The sequence below is a fragment of the Lineus longissimus genome, chromosome 11, assembly GCF_910592395.1.
Source record: "Lineus longissimus chromosome 11, tnLinLong1.2, whole genome shotgun sequence".
NCBI classification, from domain to species: Eukaryota; Metazoa; Nemertea; class Pilidiophora; order Heteronemertea; family Lineidae; genus Lineus; species Lineus longissimus.
Window position 1 is genome coordinate 1,395,400 of NC_088318.1, and position 19,502 is coordinate 1,414,901.

Consider the following 19,502-nt stretch of genomic DNA (forward strand, 5'->3'; position numbering starts at 1 on the left):
GACACTGTGCCTTACCTTCTGCTGCAGCCGTTTTGATTTGTTTCGGAAAGTTTGAAGGCACTTTTACGTTTGAAATCGGAGAAAGTGTTCCCGCGATGTTCTCCACGTCTCACACACCAACCGACTGGCGTTCAAATCAACCACGACCGATCATGACCAAAGACAATACATTTTCCGTCACAGCATCCGGGCACCCACCTGAACCAGACCGGCTAGCAGTAATCTGCTAAAGGGAGACCTTTGTTCTGTCAATGATCAATATGACAGGCATTGTCAAAATGTGGGATTGGCTTAGCATACATACTTGTACATGTACATTTGCCGAGCTGTGGAATTGCATTGGGCAGGTTCCGTAAGCCAAAAGACGATGTAAATGCATTTTATCGACGAGGTTTTTTTAATCATTTCCCCAATTCCTCATGCAACCAAGTATAAAAGATGGTTCAGTGTCGTGTAAAACAATTAGCAGATAGAGGACAGATTTTCCTTTAACAATAGTTGTGAAGAAAAAGCTTCAACCGTCATTGGATTGCCCCAACTGGAAAAAATTGGCATATGGGTATGTGGTATATGTGGTATGTGGTTTTAAATACTGCCATTTTGATCATGTGCTTTATTCGAGAAAACCTGACAGATAATGAACAGGTTGTTGGGACAATTGCCGTCGAAACCCTGACCGTGGTCGTTGTTTTATCGATCATCCACTCTCTCAACAAAAAACTAATGGATGCACATTCAGAGGAAATATCGTCTATCGCCAGTAAACTACAAAACATGTATACACTATGAAACAACCACATGTCTCCAGTGACCTGATCTTACTATTCCTGCTTCTGCTGGAAGACATATGTCTTTAACCAACGACAGGGTGTGCCAGACAAGACCAACGAAGTGTGCCCACTTGTCACGCCTGTATTGATTCTACATGCCCATTTCCCGTATAGTCAAGGTTAATCCGGTATACATTACATTGTCTCTTCTGTCCCTTATATTTTTTGTATTGTCCTCATTGACCGCGTTCACCATCCACACAATGGTAACTAGAGTCACTTGTTGCATAAATTAATCTATGGCACATCAATATAGCTATTACAATTTTGTTAAATCTATCACAAATCTTGGCGCTATTGTCTTAATCCCGCTGCTTGAGAAAGTCTAATTGTTCAAGGTAGTTGTCATCCTGACACTATCAGATCATTTCACTCGATACATATTACTTCCTCATGAAACATGCGTAAGGAGGAGTCATGTTGTAGGCCATGTTTGCAATCCGGGGTAGCATTCAATGTTTCTAAAATCACCAGAAGCAACTAAACGGTTTGAGATTGTAGTGAGAACGCCATGAAACTATTCTAGGTTTGTCAAAATGATATTGTGACATACCTGAGGCATGTAAGGCGGTCAACATAACACACTCAGACATAACTCAAGCAGGTGCCGAAAATGTCAAGTTTTCAGTGTATCTGTCATGTGATCTCATTGTATTGTCGTCTGCTTCCTCCCGCGCATCATGTCCAATCTTCTCTCCTCCTGTCTCAACCTCTGTTTCTCGAGCTGCAGATCTTGGAGTGCTTTCTGAATGGCCCAACTATCAAAAGACTCCCTGGCCATTTTGGCACGTTCCTCCTTCTCTCGCTGAAGTTGTTCCGCCCGTGTTTGACCCTCTCGCCCCTTCTTGGGGTCTTTCACAGGTTTGGGTTTACCTTGCAAGATGTACCACTGCTTGAATGTCTTCACGTTTGTACCAGTGCTCCAGTCCTCATTTCGTAACCTCTCCTCCTCGGCTTTCTGTGCATCCTCCATTCTTTGTCTCTTTTTCTCCTCCTGTCTTTTCCTCTCCTTCATGGCGAGCCATCTCGAAAACGAGACTTGCTTTGGTGCGCGTTGTTTCTTTGTCTCCTCATTCGCCTGCTGTGCAGCTTGTTTCTTCTCCATGGCAATCTTTCGTTCCACCTCCTCCTCTTCCTCTATTTCCTCCAACCATTCTTCATATGCTTTGACGTTTATAATCGTCTTCCGTCTCTTTTCTTCAGTTCGTCTGCGAAGCACATCAGACGGTTCGTCAGAGGTATAACTCCCGCGTGAACTCCCTTTCTCCTGTTGCGAACCAAGCCATCTCTGGTAACTGAGATGGTTGTCCTCTGGTGACGACAACACAACATCTTCCGGATCCGTGCAACCGAACTGCACCACGTTCTCCCGATCTATCCGTCTTTCCAGGCAGTTCATCTTCTGAGGTTCTTCGTCTTCTTTCTCCTCCAACCATCTCTCAAACGCTCTCTCGTTCTCCTCTCTTGTGTGTTTGCCACTCGGCAATACCAGCTGGCCGTCTTTTTCCTGCGGAGAAAATGCGCCCTGCGCAGTCTTTTTGGCCATCCAGCGTTGATAAGCAGCATCGTTCCTCAACCGTCTTTCCTCCTCTTCCGGGGACAACACTGCCGTCTGCGCGCGGCGTTCCCTGAGCTCCTTCACCCTTGAATAATACACAGGTTCCTCAGGTTCCAAATATTTATGGAAATGAGACTTGTAAAGCCTAGCAGAGGCTGACTTCGCCCTGGGTTTCTTTTGTAGCTGTCTATTATTTTGGTCATTTTCCCAGCGACAAAGAGTCTCGGCCAGGACGGTTCTGTCAGGATCGTTGGCATTGTCTTTTTCAAAGTCTCGAGGAACCCTCCCTCCACTTACCCCATCACAAGCGTTCGTACCAACGTTTATGTCTGTCGCAACCGACGGGACGTAGACATGCACATTTTCAACCGTCCCAGTCACCATAGGGTGGTCAATATATTTAACAATATCAGCACCAAGATAGTCCTTTTGTGGTTTGCTGACCGTGATAACACCACCCCTCTGCAAGCAATCCTTATGATATTTAGACCCTCCTCTTGTTGCGCTTTGAGCGGTGGAAGGACGACTCTTCTGTGCGCTCCGCCCCACAGGCGCAGACTTGCACCGTTTGTCAATGTTTGGCAGATTTGACGAGCTCATGAGAGCCTTGTTGGAGAAGAATCCTCCCGTTTGGTCATTCATCATGTTGTCTGCTCCCTTTGGTAAGAACACCTGTGATTTCAAGAAACGCCCCGATTGGCTGGATCTCTGTGAAGTTGCTGATGCAGGTTTTGATACTCGCGGGGAGGGTTTGGGAGAGATGGCGTAGTTCTGTCCGGTCAGAGACCACTTATGCAGTCTGAGATACCTGAAAGTGAAAGGAACTCGAGTTAAAACGTAGTACTACGTAGACCATACCAGCACACTATAGTGTGATGGTATGGTCTTTGTTAGAAACCCAATTGTCGCTGGACATGCTGGGCGTAAAGTGCGCAAAGTATCTCTTCAAAAGTCTTCGGCTTCTTTCTCGTAGAAGAGGTTTTCTCTTTCTTCTTGTTTTTCTAACTATTTCGCCACCCACACCAGTGTTGGTAGTGGAGAACCTTGTAGGCCTAAGGTTTTGATAGTGACAGTGTCGTCTGCTTACCGTTCACACGAAAAGGCACCTGCTTCCTTCGCTATCTCCGTTACCGTCTTCCCGAAGACGTTCTGACTCGACGTAGCACCATTCTTCAATAGGAGGTCTACCACGACGAGCTGGTTGTGCCTGGCCGCGGCATGGAGGGCAGTGTTCCCGTAATTTGTCCTCCCAGTTACATCAGCACCTGCAATTGAATGATGTTGGAACCAGCTCAGAGCTCAGTGTGGGGGCGAGAGCAATGAGTTGCGGATTGACCCAGCTAAGATCAACTGTAAACCATCAACATGTTCAATTTTGCGATAATTGAGCAACAAGAAGATAACATGTATGCAAGTGCCAGTCGTGATCGTAGGATGTTTTGAAGTCGTCAATGGTGTTTTGTCTAAAGCAAGACGAAAACGGCGTTTGTCATCTCACCGGTGTTCGTAGCAATTCCACATTGCTCGTTTCGACAATTGCTTGGGTTGCCAATGGCAAACCTATATGGAATATGTATTGCCTACCTGATCTCTGGTCTGTGAGAACTTAATAAGCAAGCCTCTTCATACTCACCCATCTCGATGAAGATCTGACACATCTCTTTCTCTCCCCTGGCACAAGCCATGAACAAGCAAAATAACATTCTCTTTCTATACGTGTTCTCCTTCTCCACTGCTTCCTGTGGGCTCATGTTGCCCATCAGACAAGCCTCGCCAGTCTTGCTAATAAAGTCTACATCACTGTGCCAGATAGCCCTGAACACCTCTAACCACGCGAGGTGAGGGATGATTCGCATGGTGGCACCGGCGGTGATGTTCTCACCAAGGACCAACTTGGTGTCAGCAGAGAGTTTTTCCGCGGAGGTGGACGAGACCAAAGAGTAGCATTCACTTGGAATACCCCCGGACAGTTCAATCAGATACTGGACGTGGTAAACTGTGCTCCCAGATGACACATCACGTAAAGTTACGACTTCCTTGGTAGGGAGTATAGCAAATAACGTGAAAGGTTGGCCCTGGGTCTCCGCTACCTCTTGGCTTTCCTCGGGCGTGTTTTGGCCAGGCCTCAATGCCTCTGCTTCATCAAATGATTCCACATCCGGGATCTCCGAGTGTGCTCGCTCAGCAGACGTTTGCTCTAGGTCGGAAAATTTTACTTCCCGTTGAGGTCGAGATAGGCCTTGACCTTCATCGCTCTCTGCTTCCTCTTGACCAAATCCCTCATCAGAGGTCTGCATGTCGTCATCACCGTCTCCTGCACCACAGCCCTGCGTGTCTTTACTGTCGTCTGCGAGTACCCCATCGTCTGCTGTTGGTACTATGATCGTCGGCGACTGGAAGCAAAACGTTGAGATGGCATCATGACGAAACGAGAAGTGAAGAGGAAGAAGAGGAACGTCAATCATCAACGCAAACTACCCTGTCGGTAACCATGGTCCTCGCAGAACGCTAGCGACACCAGGTGCAGATGGCATGTCACACTAATTTTATGACACCAAGAACGTAACTTGAGGATGTAACTCCCTTAAAAAATCAGTAATCGAGACCAACACTCACCTGAGTCCCGGAAACGATTCCAGACGTTTCGCCATATTCACTGTAACCTTCTGATTTGTTTCCCTGTCCGCTCTCCCTCCCCGAAGAGGGTCGTCCTTCTATATCCATCCTGACCAAACACTAAGCCTTGTGATCGCCTAAACGTCTGCAACAAAAGCAACACCACGAAAATATAGCGGACGCCGACGATTACGGTAATTGCTAATTCCCATACCGCTGGGGCCAAGCGTTTTGCTGTTCGTTCTTTAGTTAGGCCTGTCGGGGTAGATTCCAGGCTAGATTTACTCAGTCTGCTGAAACGTGTCGTTCGATCTCGATCAGTAAATTATATGCCCGTTTGATAACCTTGCATCAAATCAGCATAACATCGACGCGGGTATTTTGGCTTTGGGATATGTGAGATTTGGATTTGTCTAAGTATCTATATTCCACTTAAGGCTCAGCAATGTATTCACTCGAAAGAAGGTGCGAGTTGGTGTAATCCCAAGCAGTTCTTGTTGCGTTCTTATAAGAAACCTGGTCACAAGTCTCCGATACAGTATATCCTTACTTGGATTAGATCCATTTATTTGGGATCAATTCAATCAAATTTATTTGCTCCGTTTCTCTTAAATACCCCAGGAGATCAAAGGGGAGCGAAATAAATGGAGATTGTTCCAAGGTTGAGCGTCGCTTGGGGCCTTTCAATGAGGGCAGGCTATATGGAGGACTGAGTAGCTCTGATATTTCAGAATCAGAATGACCTTCCATGCGCCTTTATGATTTTGCCAATATCCAGTTGATAGATCAGTGGAGCACCATGCTTATGTTCATGGGAGCTTTTGTATTGATATCATTCAGAGGATAAGGATGTGTGTCACTTTCCGCATATCAATCATATGTCAATAATGGGCAATATATAATGTCCCTATCGCGTATATATTATATGGTGGATGGTGTTGACATTAGCTTTATAGCTTTTATAGCATTGGTTGAGTTTTGGCCAAACTGGGACACAATCTTTGATGCCGAAAGAATGTATTTCAGTGGTTATTCCCGTCAGTGCTTCGATACAACCATCCTGCTGGGGAAAGCAGGGGTCGCCTCTCCGGGCCTGCACACAAACAAGGCCGGAGAAGCGAACATTAATCCCTGATTTCCGCAGGATGCCACACCACAGCTAAGGAAACCATGGCTTCTTGGGGAGACATGAGGGAACTTAGGGAACAGATGGGGGGGGGGGGTCACAACTTACCATTCCATTTGAGTTCGATATCTATTAGAAACCGGAATCCAACTGATATGTCATCAAGCTAACCTGCTAATAACCTTGTAAAAATCGACCCAAATCCACCGGCCCTCAATATGTCCGTAAGCCTTTTGGATATACATGTTTTTAGCATTGTAGGTCTATAAATGATATGCAAGGCATGTTTGACAATACAGTTATTAGCTAAAGCCCGGATATTACAATGGTCGAGATTTATGACTTGTTATATTGATTTTTATGACATTTTGATTACATATAAAGTAAAGGCTGTTGACAAGCCCATTTGCAACTAAATGTTTATCATGTAATGTTTAAACTAAATTCTCGTAAAATGTTTCGTATTTGAGTGTATACTCCGCACTGTTTAATCTTTACTCAAATAAAATAGGTTGACCGGTGGTGCTATTTGGTCAAAGCCTTCAGCGGGTCAAACCAAACATAGGCTTGGCGCTTCAGCAAGACTCTACTTGGTTTCATTAGTACTGCTAAGAGGAAACATAAATCTGAAACATATATTTTAGAAATGAAATAAAGCTCTCAACATTTTTGGAGAAGGATCCTTTTATCGTGGTTTTATTGGAAGAATGGAATTATAACAAAAACACAGTTAACCCACCTCCTTGTCAAAAGCCGGTCACACTCACAGGCCCGCCACAACCCGTTGCATTCGGCCAGGATATCCTGACTCGATCAGTTCACTGTGACTGTGAGGCGTACGACGTTACGGTGCCGTCGTTTGACAGTACCGATGACGTGATAATCCTGATTTTTGTGGCGTCTATGACTTTGGCAAAAACATCAATGATAATGTCAGCTATAGCTGGACCCATTATATCTTCGGCTAGTGACCCAGGTGTCCGAGCTGGTGTCCGATCAAGACAGTGAAATACGTCCTTACCTCTCTTAGCTCCATATCATATCCAAGACGATCAAAGCCTTCGATATGCTGCCCAAGTCTAAGCGTCTCCATTCAAGTCCATTCTATTTGTCAAACTTCCCAATATTGTCACTGAACAATTCAACTAAAGCATTTTCATGTGGTCCTATCTTTGTCAACACTGTCACGGATTAATGGTAATATCACCGTAGGCCTATTATTCGTATAACGGGTATCAAAAGGCGCCTCCCGCCGCTAAACCACGTGCCCATGACGACGCTCTGTGACCCACAAAAATATCGTCTGCTACAACCGCGGCCATCTTGCATGGCGATTTTATTTATCCATTCGGCATTAGTACGTAGCGTGACATAAACATGTTCATTTAATGTGTATTTATCATTAGCACCATAATCTGAAATAAGACAGAATAAGATTAGGGATATCTGCTCGTTGCTGCACTTCCTTGTCGTTATAAACCCACTATAACTGCTGGAGTTACCATGGCAGGGGGTACACTCAACATTAAGAGGAAGTTGTTGTTGTAAATACTATAGAAGACTGTCATAAACACATTAGTCACAGAAAGCCTTCATTGCAAGACAACACACACACAATGTACTTGAAAGACAATGATGGTATTAACAAGTTTTTAGCTAGAGTAATGGCTTACACCGCCGTCTTTACCTCAATGAAGAAACCACATAAATATATCAATGAGCGAGTTTTCAATAGTGAGTTTTCGCAAATCCCCTGAAACGCCAACAGGAACGCGTGTCCCATGGTTCGACATGATGATCAGGAGCTCAAACAATGGGATAGGCGTTTACGTTGGCGTTTCGGGGATTTGGGATCTGTGGTCGTCATCAGCTGGAAGCACCTTATTATGAAGCCAACACGCAACCCGGTTTAATACTCTTGAAAAGGTCTTCAAATCATTGCATTATGCTTGCTGACTTAGTTTCAAATCAGTCCTCTGAATCACTATAGTTGAATGTTCCGATTTCTGCGCGGCCCCAAAACAGAAATCATATGTCATCAATGTCCATTTCCCTGGGTCTGAACCAGCTCCTAGTTTCACCACCGCCCCATACATTGAGGAAGTAGAGCATGGCGTGCATTTCCAGCATCTGAGTCGGAGTTTTCAGCCGGTGGAACGATATGGAGTAAGGACTGCAACATTTGACGTCCTGTAAAAAGAGAGAGAAATCATTTACCACACGCATACGTTCTAACGTTACGAAATCGGAACCCCTCTAATGTTTACAGTAGAGAGGTTCCGATTTAGTATACGATAACGTTGACGTTTGTCATCGCAGCCGGTCAACAGCCTGAGTAGTTTCGTATTATAAGGTAGAAACACAATGTAGTATAATACTTTGTCGTAACGATCTTCATCTTTCGTCAGTGGGCCGGGTTGAAGTGCCCAGGTCGTGGTACCACGGGGCAGTCACATCTTATATCTTATTCAAGTCGTAAGTGTAGAAGACAGGGCTAGGTTATTGGCACATACCTCTTGCCTAAACTGAGCGAATGATCAACAGTCAGCGTCAGTAAGAACATGCTTCGGGCGCAGGTGTCCTCGACGTAAGCCATGCCTTGTACATGTATATCATTTGCGGGACGAGGTGTGGTGCGACAGGTGGGGACGAGATGTGGTGAGCGAAGACAGGTGAGGACAGACGCCACTCCGGTGAATTTCAACCTCGCTTCTACTCACCCTTTTGTGGCTGTGATACCGATCCAACCAACTCGACTTAAAACCTCTGAACTCATCAACGAAAGGCATCGTGTGGAATGTCTCTCTGTTGGTAACGTCATATGACGAAGCGAATTTAACACTGATGTTCCTCATGCACAGGCCAAGATATAAATCCTCTTGAATAAAGAGTTTATCATCAAACCGACATTTTCCGCCGGCGAGCCCCACCTCGACGAATTTTTCCAGTGCCGCTCTGCTCATGACGTAGCCAGCTCCGCCACTGAAGTATCCCTTCCCCATACCAGCTTTCGGCACCCGGAGATGATGTCCCGTCATCCAGGGTACATCCGGGGAATAGAAAGACAGTAAATAATGCAGATTCTCAACTATGAAATAAGTATCAATATCTGCCTTTAAAAACCAATCACCTTCATCCAGATGATGCCGGTATAAATACAGCAAAGACTTGACGCATTTTTGAGTCAGAAATATACTATTGTCATACGGGACGTCGATTTTCACTGCTCCAAACCTCTCGTTATTAACCGAGCTCATGAATATCAATTTGTCACATTTCTTGCCCCAAGTGGCCCGGATGGTCTCGCCCATCTCCTCCAGATCGGCTGCTTGTGCAGGGATCCAGCAGACAACACGGGGTGTGGTGAAGCGTCTAAATCCATCGTCTGCAGGCTCGAAATGCCCTGGAACAGAAAAGAGGGCATGTTTGACATGAAGCTGCAAGCTACTGTCAGATCTATCAGGAGCCGTAGCTATATGCGGGCGAAAAAGATGCACTGCCGTCCTCATCAATCAGCCCACGTGGTCTGCATTGCTGTGAGACAGGAGAGTTTACCTACCCGTCTGTTTAGGGCGCAACCAGGCCAAGACCAGCTCGACCGCGACAGCAGCAGCAACGATTCAACTGATTTTCCAGTGTTCCGAACAAGGACAACTAGGTCTTACTTGGAAGAGGTCACATCACTCAAAGAGAGCACTGTTTTTCCTTCTATACGTACTTGTTTTTTTAATCAGCAGCTCAAATTTCCAATGAACCAATCTCAAAACGGACAGCGCCAGCAGAAAAATGAGAAGAAGGGTGAAGTTCATGAAAAAATTCCGAGGCCGAGGCATGATAAAGAATTCCGGAGTGAATTGTCAATTATCGGATCAGAGATGACCTCGAGGAGACACCTTTTAATACGCCACACCACTCTTCATCAACAGAAAATTTAAAAAATCACCAGTTGCGCGGATTCATGTGATTGTTCCTCGGCGATCACAGTCCCGTCTCTGATTGGATTGGAAGAGTACTCTCTAATGTCAATGATTGGCTCATCCGCAGTTCCGGAGAAACATGTATTTAGCACGTCTGATTCGAGGGAACCCCTGTAAGCTGGGTTCTTGGTAAAGAAATCCGCTTTGATTGGTTCGAAACCTTTGTGATGTCCTCCATACACATTTCCGTCACTTTAAAAATCCCCGATGATTTTAGAGTATCGAACAATTTTCAACCGAGTGACGACCGTAGCCTATTCGGAACGTGCGAATTCAATAATTTCATCTCAGTGTATTGTAAAAACAATGGCACATATTGTACATGCTCAGATTGTTTGTGAGATATGGCAGCAAAGCTGCTGCACAACTAAATCAATGACCAGCACGTTTGCAGACGACATCTTGTGAACACATTGCCTGAAGATGTGGCTGCTCCATGCAGCATATAATACAAAGTCATTTTCCTGCGCAGAGTATATCGTTCACAAATTACAGATATCTGACGTACTATTGTGACACTGGAGAAGTCTCGTATTGAGCGCAAACAAGGACAGCTGTTCCATCGCTTCAACTTCGCACCGAGAGACATGGTTTCCTGATGTTAACAGTAGACGTTCAAGAACTCACATTTCCACTTACTAATATTCCAACATTTGCATACAGCAAAACATCAAGGACCATCTGACGACATTATGTAGTTGTGATCAGACTGATTAGGACTGGTTGTGACTATTGTATCGGGCTTCGGACAAACTGCAATTCGTGTTCCATGCATTGGCGACATCTAGCCTCGGTAGACTTAACTAAACGTCTGACTGAAGACAGGTTGATAGCCTAGGTCTCGTTAGGGAGTTTTCCCCAAATGTAGGCGATGATGACGTGCCCCATTTACAGGACGTAACATCTATTTTAAAATGCGTTTCCAACGTGATTACATGAGGACAACCCATTTGTGTCGTATATCACTGGAAACACCCGATTCTCTGATTCTGCAGGATGTTAAATCGGGCATTTTATTTCTCTAAATAAATCATAAGCGTCGCAATTGCTCCTAGCCGACGCACATTCAAAGTTCAGTGTACACATACGTCGGCAACAACAGTGAAATGCGTAGTTTCGTGTTAGCCGCCTATTGAGTAGCGGCGTAGTAGCGCTCCAGGTTTTAGAAACTCCAAAAAACATGTCTTTGCCAAAACAACTGCTAAATCAGCATTGGCATATTGTGAGAACCAAGAAATTGATGATTTTTTAGGAACTACGGTTGCGGTTGACTGCGAATAGATACAAAAAACCCTCCCTAATGAGACCTAAACGGCAGTCTCCAAGCGTCGTCAATGGTGATCATCGTTGCCAAGCCTCACTCAACCTACACAACAAGAAGACTTTTCAATCCATGTTACAAGCAGTATATACACACTGGATCAGTGTGGACGATCAAACTGTTGCAGAGGGACTATGGTGACGATTTCAGCGGGTGCATGTAAATTGGACATTTTGGCCCGGTGTAAAAGTAAAAAGTGTCCCCCCTGGAAAAAGTGTCCGGCCCTATTGTATTCTGCAATATGGTTCTATAGAGACCCTGCCGTCAATAGCTCAGAGATTGAAGCGCATAATAGAATCCTTTGTTCCCGGACATTTTATCCTAGGACATTTTAAACTTCTACACCGGCACCCGGGTGATTGAAAATGGGCGGGACAATATTGACCAATGGATGCTGAGAGTTGCTGGTACTACTATTGTTCACCCGTCTTAAAAATCTCAAAGAGCACGTGCCCACAATTGCAACAAGTGGGTCTTTATTTCATTATAAATATTATATTAGTTGTTTTCTTAGCAAACGACATTATTTATTCATCATGAATGGGCTTGTACTATCGTTTATCCCCCTGTGTATGCTCTAGTTAGGTAAGCGTTTTCAAATGCAAACACAGAGCGGATTAACTGGTGGATTTAGAAGGTTGCTATATTGCGGCGTTAATCGTTTTCAGTATAACAATCAAGATGGCGGCCACTGGCCAAAAGCTTGATTCTGACAGTCTAAACTTTCTATGATTATTCCTTCTGTGTTGTGTAGATTGTTGAGTTAGTGAATACAATCGAAAGGGAACATTGTGTACTTCATTTTCGACAACTTTTGTGGTTTTCGGAGTTGTCTTTCATTGTGAACTATGGCTGACAACACGAAACGTGGGAGCATTGCCGGTGGCCACCACCACAAACGGGCTACAGCTGCTGATGAAGGAAAGACCAAGTCCAGGTTGACCACGTTGGCTCCTGGTGAAAATATCAAAGAAAAACAGGTACATAGTCTTAGAATATGTTGTCATCTGCTGTAACTTTTATTGATGATATTCTATTGTTCTATTGGCATGTTTCTTTTAATGGAATGCTCTAGACCTACTTCTAAAGAGGATGTCCTAACCAGTTTCAACTAACATTAATTACAACAATTCTTTCCATACCATTAGCCTAAGGTGGATTGTCTTCAATCAGCACCAAAGATATAAGAGCAGGAAGACCACTATTTTCTGTTCTCAATGATTCATCAAGAGGTATGATGTTTTCCCAATGATATGGCAATGGGAAGCAATAAGTAAGTAACGGTTCCCAGTCATTGACAGCCTCGGATCCATACCAAACCTTGGTTTGACAGGCAACAATCACAGCCTGCCTGACGAATTTTAACTGTAAAAGCTATTACATTTTCCAATGTCATCATGGATGGTGTCTGATAATTTGTAAGCTTAAGGCACCACAAGGTTTGGCTTGCATTGGTATGCTAGAGTAACTTGTTTATACTTCATTTCTTGGTCTCAAAATTGTTGACAATTCCTTGGTTGATACTTTCACCAAACAGGCACTATACTCAGAACTGTGGCTCTGTGACAGTGTTTGCCCATGCTAATCAGTGTTTGTGGTCTGGCCACCTAAGCAAGGCCTGTGGATTGTTTGCCTTAGTTTGTTTGGAATAATGTATGTGTTCTGAATATTTTTCGGTTTGGGGCCTGATGAGCAATTCTAGGCCAATTTGAATTTGGTTCAAAAGTGAAGGATATCTCATAAAGGGGTTTAGTGTAGTAGGCCAAAATGTTATCAATTATAGAAATATTGGAATGACATTTCTCTTGAACCTGTTCTCAATAGCTATGATTCCTTTCATTTTCATATTCATGGTTCATCACCATTGACATGTTATGGCTCTTTGATGATCTCTAGTCAGCAGAAGACTTTGAGTGAAGTTGTCCTTGCTTTTGAGCCACTTGTCAAAGCTATCAGGCCTATTCACCTCCGAGCCTATTCTAACCATTAATCCTGTCTAGTGTGTGACACAAACAAGAAACCCCTCTACTGTGGACATGGTAGTTTCTCCTGTGAACTTGAGGTGGTAATCTTATACATCCAAATCTGCAGATCCAAGTGAGCCACTTTAGCATAGAAAATTAGCAAAATTAGCATTTGATTTGCTGCCCTGGCAACTGGCTGATGGGGGTGGGGGGGGGGGTGGTGGTGGCAGGCCTGACTGGTTATAACTACCTCAGTAAAGTTAATATCTTCTTGCTTCCTGTGGGTTGGCCTGGTGAAAGGGTGCTACCATCAAATCAAACCACACCATCTGAGTCAAAGACCCCTCCGTGTAGATTTTCATCACTTCTTTCTTTCTCGTTCCTTTAGCGAGTGTCGTTTCATTATATTGTATAGAAAGTGTTGAATAAACATGAATGATTGTGTGTTCTGTTAAATCAGTATTTGTTAAATATATAATTCATTTCCCTGGCTGAAATAAATATCTTAGCAATGTGTGTCCTGAAATGGGATATTGAATTTCGATGGAGTTACATTTGTTTAGGGTGCGTTTGTATTGACGTCCTTGGAGAGAACAAAACATTCAATACTACTCTCTGCGACGTCGACTTGACAATACTTCAAAGGACGTGACGGCATAAATGTCATAAGTTGTCCTACAATACCAGAAAAACATGAACTTGGTCATCCTTTCTCCAAAGGAAATATCATGAGATGTGCAGATAAGGGACTTCATGTTCTCAAATAGCTCTGTTAGCAGTCGAGAAGTGTTTCGAATATGTTGTGAATAACGTTTGAAGAATATAAGACCCACTGTCCACCCTGCATACCACTTACTTCCATTTTGTTTTAAGGTATTTGACTATTGTAGAGTTTATATTTCCATATGTTTTCCTGCTATAAAGTGTATACACAGCCAGGCTAATCCAATGACACAGACAAATAAAAGGGATAAAAGTATGTGCTTCAATTGTTTCCTTTGCAAATCAAATGGCCAGCTTAAGATCATTCATTAAAGCCGCCTTTTACCATAGCTAAATAATGAAAAGCATCAAGGCTATAAAGTCTGCATAGCTTTATGATCCAGGCATGGTATTGTAGTCTAAGTGAGCTGACCAATATGTTGTGGACTGAAATTTCTTCCATTCATTACAAGAACATGGAGTCACTGGAAAAATACCATCTCATCCCAAAATCTCTGCCTAAAGAGATGCTTTTCCTTGGTTAACATTGACATCTCAGTCTCTTGCCAATGACTAGAGAAAGAGGGGGTTGTCCTTCCTTGGTTGAGCCTGACCTCCCATCCCTGTCTAGGGCTAAGGACGGCTTTATAGAGGAAGAGGGGGTTGCCCTTCCTTGGTTGACCCTGACCTCCCATCCTAGTCTCTTCGCCAGAGACTGAGAAAAAGAGATGGTTGTCCTTAGTTGACTTCCCAGTCTTTTGGCCGAGGACTTCAAGAAAGACTGCTAATTCTCTTTTTGACTCGAGATCAGTAATTTGATGCTTCCACATTGTGACACCAGGTGTCAGGCCATATTGTCAGTGAGAGTTCTCTGACCTCAGTCAGCAGTTGTCAACCAACAGAGTATTTGTCCTGTTTGTTGACGCTAACTAAGCTTGTTTGATGACCGCATGGTGTCACTCTCAAACATTGCTCACTGTGCCTGTTATGACATTATCTGTGATTATCACATTCCAGATCGAAGTCACTGAATGTTCTGAATTAAGAACTGTGGTGATGAGGGAGGGAATAGGCGGAAAGAATATGAAATGTTTGATACAATCTTATGATAACAATCCTGCCCTTGGTTCTGTGCAGAATGCCTAGAAAAATTTATCATGGTGTGTCCCTCCCCTGCCTTATCTTGACAGCCAAGGTTTTTGCATGTCGATATACCCCGCGGCTACGATTAAAGGAAGTTGTTCAGGATGCCCCTCCCCGGCCTCTTCTGCCACCTCTATGGATATTAGCAGACGAATGTGCACTGTGTTTCCCTTGCCTTAGTACACACTCAATGCTAAATACCCAAATAGCCTAAACACAGTGGTAGGACGGATTGGTTACAAATTCCTGTCCATAATATTACATTACGTTTAAAAACGATTTAATAGGTTTGCTCATTAGCATTTGAAATTTGCCAGCTGGAAAATTATTTGCCAAATTTTTGATTTAGCTCTTGCCTTGTTTTACAGGGTTGTGTCAGGATAACCCAGTGATTTGGCCATTCATTCAGAAGTAATATAAAAAGGATCCTTGATTTAATAAAGAGTAGAGTGACTGAAGGACATCTGCCAGTTGCACAGGTTCTGACAGATGGCAGCACCTGACTCACCATGAGTTCTGTAGCTAGGCAACATGTCAACAAACAGTTTGTGCCTGACAGCACTTCTTCCTTTGTTTTGCCTGTTCCATGCTATACTATTGTTGTGTGTTATGCACATAAACCTATCATTATATGTCGACAGCTAGTTAGACTGGAACTTTGGGGTAATAAATGGTCTTAGCATTTTAAATCGTATTTGTTGAATTGTAATCAACAGGACATTTTCTATTTTCGGGCTTTGGCCTCTGAGGAATCAGATATGAGTAGCCTACATAAATATCTTATTGTAAACAAAATCTGACTTATTTTGGAAGCCTCTCCGAGCAACACCTCTCTATTAAGGACACCCTCTTTATTAAGGACACTGAATTAGGTCCTGATCAGTCCTTCCCATTGGTTTTGACCTTTGTAATCAGGACACCTCTTAATCAAGGACATCATTTGTCAAGGGTATCCCATATAGAGAGGTACCACACTGGTAATCGATATCTACATCACAACCCAATACTACTTTTGTTGGACAAGCATCCTTGGGCCTGAAAATACTGTGTTCAGCAGCTTTGAAGTTGGCTGAATATCTTTCATATGTGGTGTTCATAGAGTGGTACAACCTGTCACGGTTTCAGGCATTCTGAAGTTCAACTTGCTAGCGGTAAGCCTAATATTGGTGTGCCAATATTTTTCACCAGACATTGAAATGAACCCACTGCTGATGAGAGTGAAGTGTGTTGTTCAGTCATGTGTAAGCTTACTTCTTCATTCCCTCCAGTAATCGCCCCAAGTATAGAATGCTGGTCCTGTATCTCGGTAACAGATATTGCGGTGATATGAAGCGAGTTGCATCAGGCCACAAGCTGATAATGTTGTCTTTCAATCATTGACATTGTTGTTGTCTCATCCATTAATTCTCCATGCTGCACGAGAAACAGGGGACTGAAAAAACACACTTTGCATTGATTTATAATCCGCCAGGATGGATCCATTTTCCGTGGCATTGTGCTGCGGAGCTTAATCACTTTCCATGCTACTTGTAATTGCGCAGATAAACCAATGTTTCAGTCGTTAATTGAAAATTGAGCGCATGAAAATTGTAGAAATGAATTGTTCGTGGACTTGTAGTGTCAGCATAGGTGGTACATGACGCACTGGTCTGAGCAGCCGTTGCAGCGATTTCAAAAACAAGATTGTTATTAAGCCAAACTCCCATGAGAAGGGTTTAAGGAGGTATTATTGTTTCGGTATTGAAAATAAAACTTTTGCTTTCTTTGGGATATTTGTAAGACTGTGGATATTGACGCCTTTGAAATGTCAGTCGGTCAATTATATGGTCATTTGAAGGTTTTCTGTGCAAGTTTTAAGTAATGTACTTGTGTAGTTCAAGAAAACTGCAACAGTTTGCAGAAGGATTGAATTCTCAAAGTGCTTGAACACAGGGATAAGGAACATGCAACAGCTAGACAATAATATGTTGGCGGTCGTGTAACTGCCCTGAGTTTGGAGAGTATCTGGATTTATTTAGCAAGATATTTGACAAACGTCAAGATGAATATCGCAACAGGTCTGGCCCGGTGGAAGGGTTTGGCCGTGAAGAAAAAGCGAACTCGATCACGAGTGCTTATGCAGAAGTACGACCAGGTAAGAATTGTTGTCAATGAACCTGTTGTCCTCCCAATTGTCTTCTTCTTTTTCGGTGTTGGTTCTGAGTTCTTTGTGCTTATCACTGCAGTTTCATGTTGGTCAATAGACTGAAGCCTCGTCCTTCAAATCTGACAAAACCCAGAAATTGGTTATCTTTAGCAGAAGAGCTCAAGTTGTTGTTGTGTCCTGAATGTCAAACCCTCAATACTGAACCCTGGGTTCGTGTGATGACTCAACCAGGTAGCCTCAAGAGCAAAGTAACAACACGCATATCCTGTACTATGAGAACCTCTCACTGTGGTGCTCAAGCAGTAAATGATAAGGTGTCTAATTAAAATGGGGCTGACTCATCATTTTTACAACCAGTCCATACATTTTGGCAGTGAATCTCTTCATCTACCTTTATTGCAGTTGGATAGTTCAGTGAAGTGCCCATTTCAATAGAATAAATAGATAATTTCAATAAATTAACCTTATCAGAGTGACCAATAATACAAGTGAAAACTTGACTATCTGTTAACTCTCTTATTTCATTGACTGACATGACTGAATACATTGTTTATGAAAATACCACATACACTTGTCATTATTAATGATTTATCACTCAATTTTATTGCTAGTTAATGTCCGTCACTCCTGATATGGCAAATTTTCCTTTTCATGAACTCATAGTCAAGGGTCATTTTCAAAAGGGGCATCCATCCTTGAAGTCACTTTCGCTGGGTTAAAATGGACAGCTCGTGCAAAAGAAAATGGCAAAGTGTCCATTTGTGACAATGAAATATAATAATAACTCAACCTTCAAGTCCACTTGAAGAGTTTCAAGGGACTTTGGACTTCATCAGGCAATGTGGATTTAGACCAAGGGGTGTTTTCCTTGATATGCTACTGTTTTAGTGGGCATGTTTGCCCCCGTGGGTGTTGACGGATTTAAAAGACATCAGTGGATTTTCTTGGCTGAAACAATAGCAAACAAGAACAACAACCCGAGGCCGGTCTAAGATAATAAAAAAGAGAGAGTGGAGGTCAGTGTCTTCCTGCTTATCAAGGATGATAGAAAGTGTCGCTGACTTTGTCTGTAGGGATGTAAAGATGAAACTGTGAGTTCGAGACGTAACTACAATTCCTAGCGTGAAGAAATTCCGATAATTTTTCAAAATGGCTGAATCTTCTGGTACAGACTCTGGCTCCCTCTCACGAGAGAGCTCAAATCTAGAACCGAAAAAGGAAAGCCTGATGTCGCGGAATAAAATGAAACGCGGCTTGATGAGTCGTGTCAGGACGAAGTTGAAAGGAAAAGGCATGATCGCAGGTTTCGTAAGTATTCTTATTCGGAGCCAACATATGACTTTAGGTGTTCTTTTCTCAACATCTTTCTGCAGGTTGTTTGCAGGGGTTGCTGCCTATCACAACCAAATAGGTGTTCTTTTCTCAACATCTTTCTGCAGGTCGTTGGCAGGGGTTGCTGCCTATCACAACCAAATAGGTGTTCTTTTCTCAACATCTTTCTGCAGGTTGTTGGCAGGGGTTGCTGCCTATCACAACCAAATATGTGTTCTTTTCTCAACATCTTTCTGCGGGTTGTTGGCAGGGGTTGCTGCCTATCACAACCAAATAGGTGTTCTTTTCTCAACATCTTTCTGCAGGTTGTTGGCAGGGGTTGCTGCCTATCACAACCAAATAGGTGTTCTTTTCTCAACATCTTTCTGCGGGTTGTTGGCAGGGGTTGCTGCCTATCACAACCAAATAGGTGTTCTTTTCTCAACATCTTTCTGCGGGTTGTTGGCAGGGGTTGCTGCCTATCACAACCAAAAAGGTATTCTTTTCTCAACATCTTTCTGCGGGTTGTTGGCAGGGGTTGCTGCCTATCACAACCAAAAAGGTGTTCTTTTCTCAACATCTTTCTGCAGGTTGTTGGCAGGGGTTGCTGCCTATCACAACCAAAAAGGTGTTCTTTTCTCACTATCTTTCTGCAGGTCGTTGGCAGGGGTTGCTGCCTATCACAACCAAATAGGTGTTCTTTTCTCAACATCTTTCTGCGGGTTGTTGGCAGGGGTTGCTGCCTATCACAACCAAATAGCGATCACAGTGCCCTGCGGCAGAGGTTGCTTGCTTAGGAAATGTTTGA

General features: G+C 43.4%; 3 protein-coding genes across 10 annotated transcripts in view; 1 reads left to right on the plus strand and 2 right to left on the minus strand.

The window, feature by feature from the left end:
* Nucleotides 1-598: 598 nt before the first annotated feature.
* On the minus strand, nucleotides 599-7,760 carry LOC135495645 (uncharacterized). 3 transcript variants are annotated; one of them, XM_064784468.1, is made up of 5 exons: nucleotides 6,870-7,760; nucleotides 5,005-5,149; nucleotides 4,022-4,781; nucleotides 3,476-3,653; nucleotides 599-3,196 (listed from the first exon to the last, which is right to left on the minus strand). In XM_064784468.1, the coding sequence occupies exons 2-5, from the start codon at nucleotides 5,110-5,112 to the stop codon at nucleotides 1,477-1,479; spliced, it is 2,766 nt and encodes a 921-aa protein (XP_064640538.1). In that variant the 5' UTR covers nucleotides 5,113-5,149; nucleotides 6,870-7,760; the 3' UTR covers nucleotides 599-1,476. The 3 variants fall into 3 exon arrangements, with proteins under 3 accessions (XP_064640538.1, XP_064640537.1, XP_064640539.1); XM_064784467.1 differs by having other exon boundaries at nucleotides 7,152-7,759; XM_064784469.1 differs by lacking the exon at nucleotides 6,870-7,760 and adding an exon at nucleotides 6,239-6,412.
* A 147-nt stretch (nucleotides 7,761-7,907) lies between these two features.
* LOC135495646 (glycoprotein-N-acetylgalactosamine 3-beta-galactosyltransferase 1-like) lies at nucleotides 7,908-10,386 on the minus strand. Its single transcript, XM_064784471.1, has 3 exons — nucleotides 9,849-10,386; nucleotides 8,851-9,533; nucleotides 7,908-8,320 (listed from the first exon to the last, which is right to left on the minus strand). Exons 1-3 carry the CDS (start codon nucleotides 9,961-9,963, stop codon nucleotides 8,159-8,161), a joined length of 960 nt encoding a protein of 319 aa, XP_064640541.1. The 5' UTR covers nucleotides 9,964-10,386; the 3' UTR covers nucleotides 7,908-8,158.
* Nucleotides 10,387-12,110: 1,724 nt separating this feature from the next.
* Nucleotides 12,111-19,502, plus strand: part of LOC135495525 (dynein axonemal heavy chain 5-like) — a 47,604-nt gene continuing 40,212 nt past the window's right edge. For 5 of the 6 annotated variants that reach the window (XM_064784261.1, XM_064784263.1, XM_064784262.1 and 2 more), the window contains exon 1: nucleotides 18,240-18,691. In XM_064784261.1, coding sequence (XP_064640331.1) covers nucleotides 18,533-18,691 — 159 coding nt within the window. In that variant the 5' untranslated portion in view covers nucleotides 18,240-18,532. Of the gene's footprint in view, nucleotides 12,409-18,239; nucleotides 18,692-19,502 lie in introns of those variants that run through there. The other variant, XM_064784264.1, reaches the window with a different exon arrangement.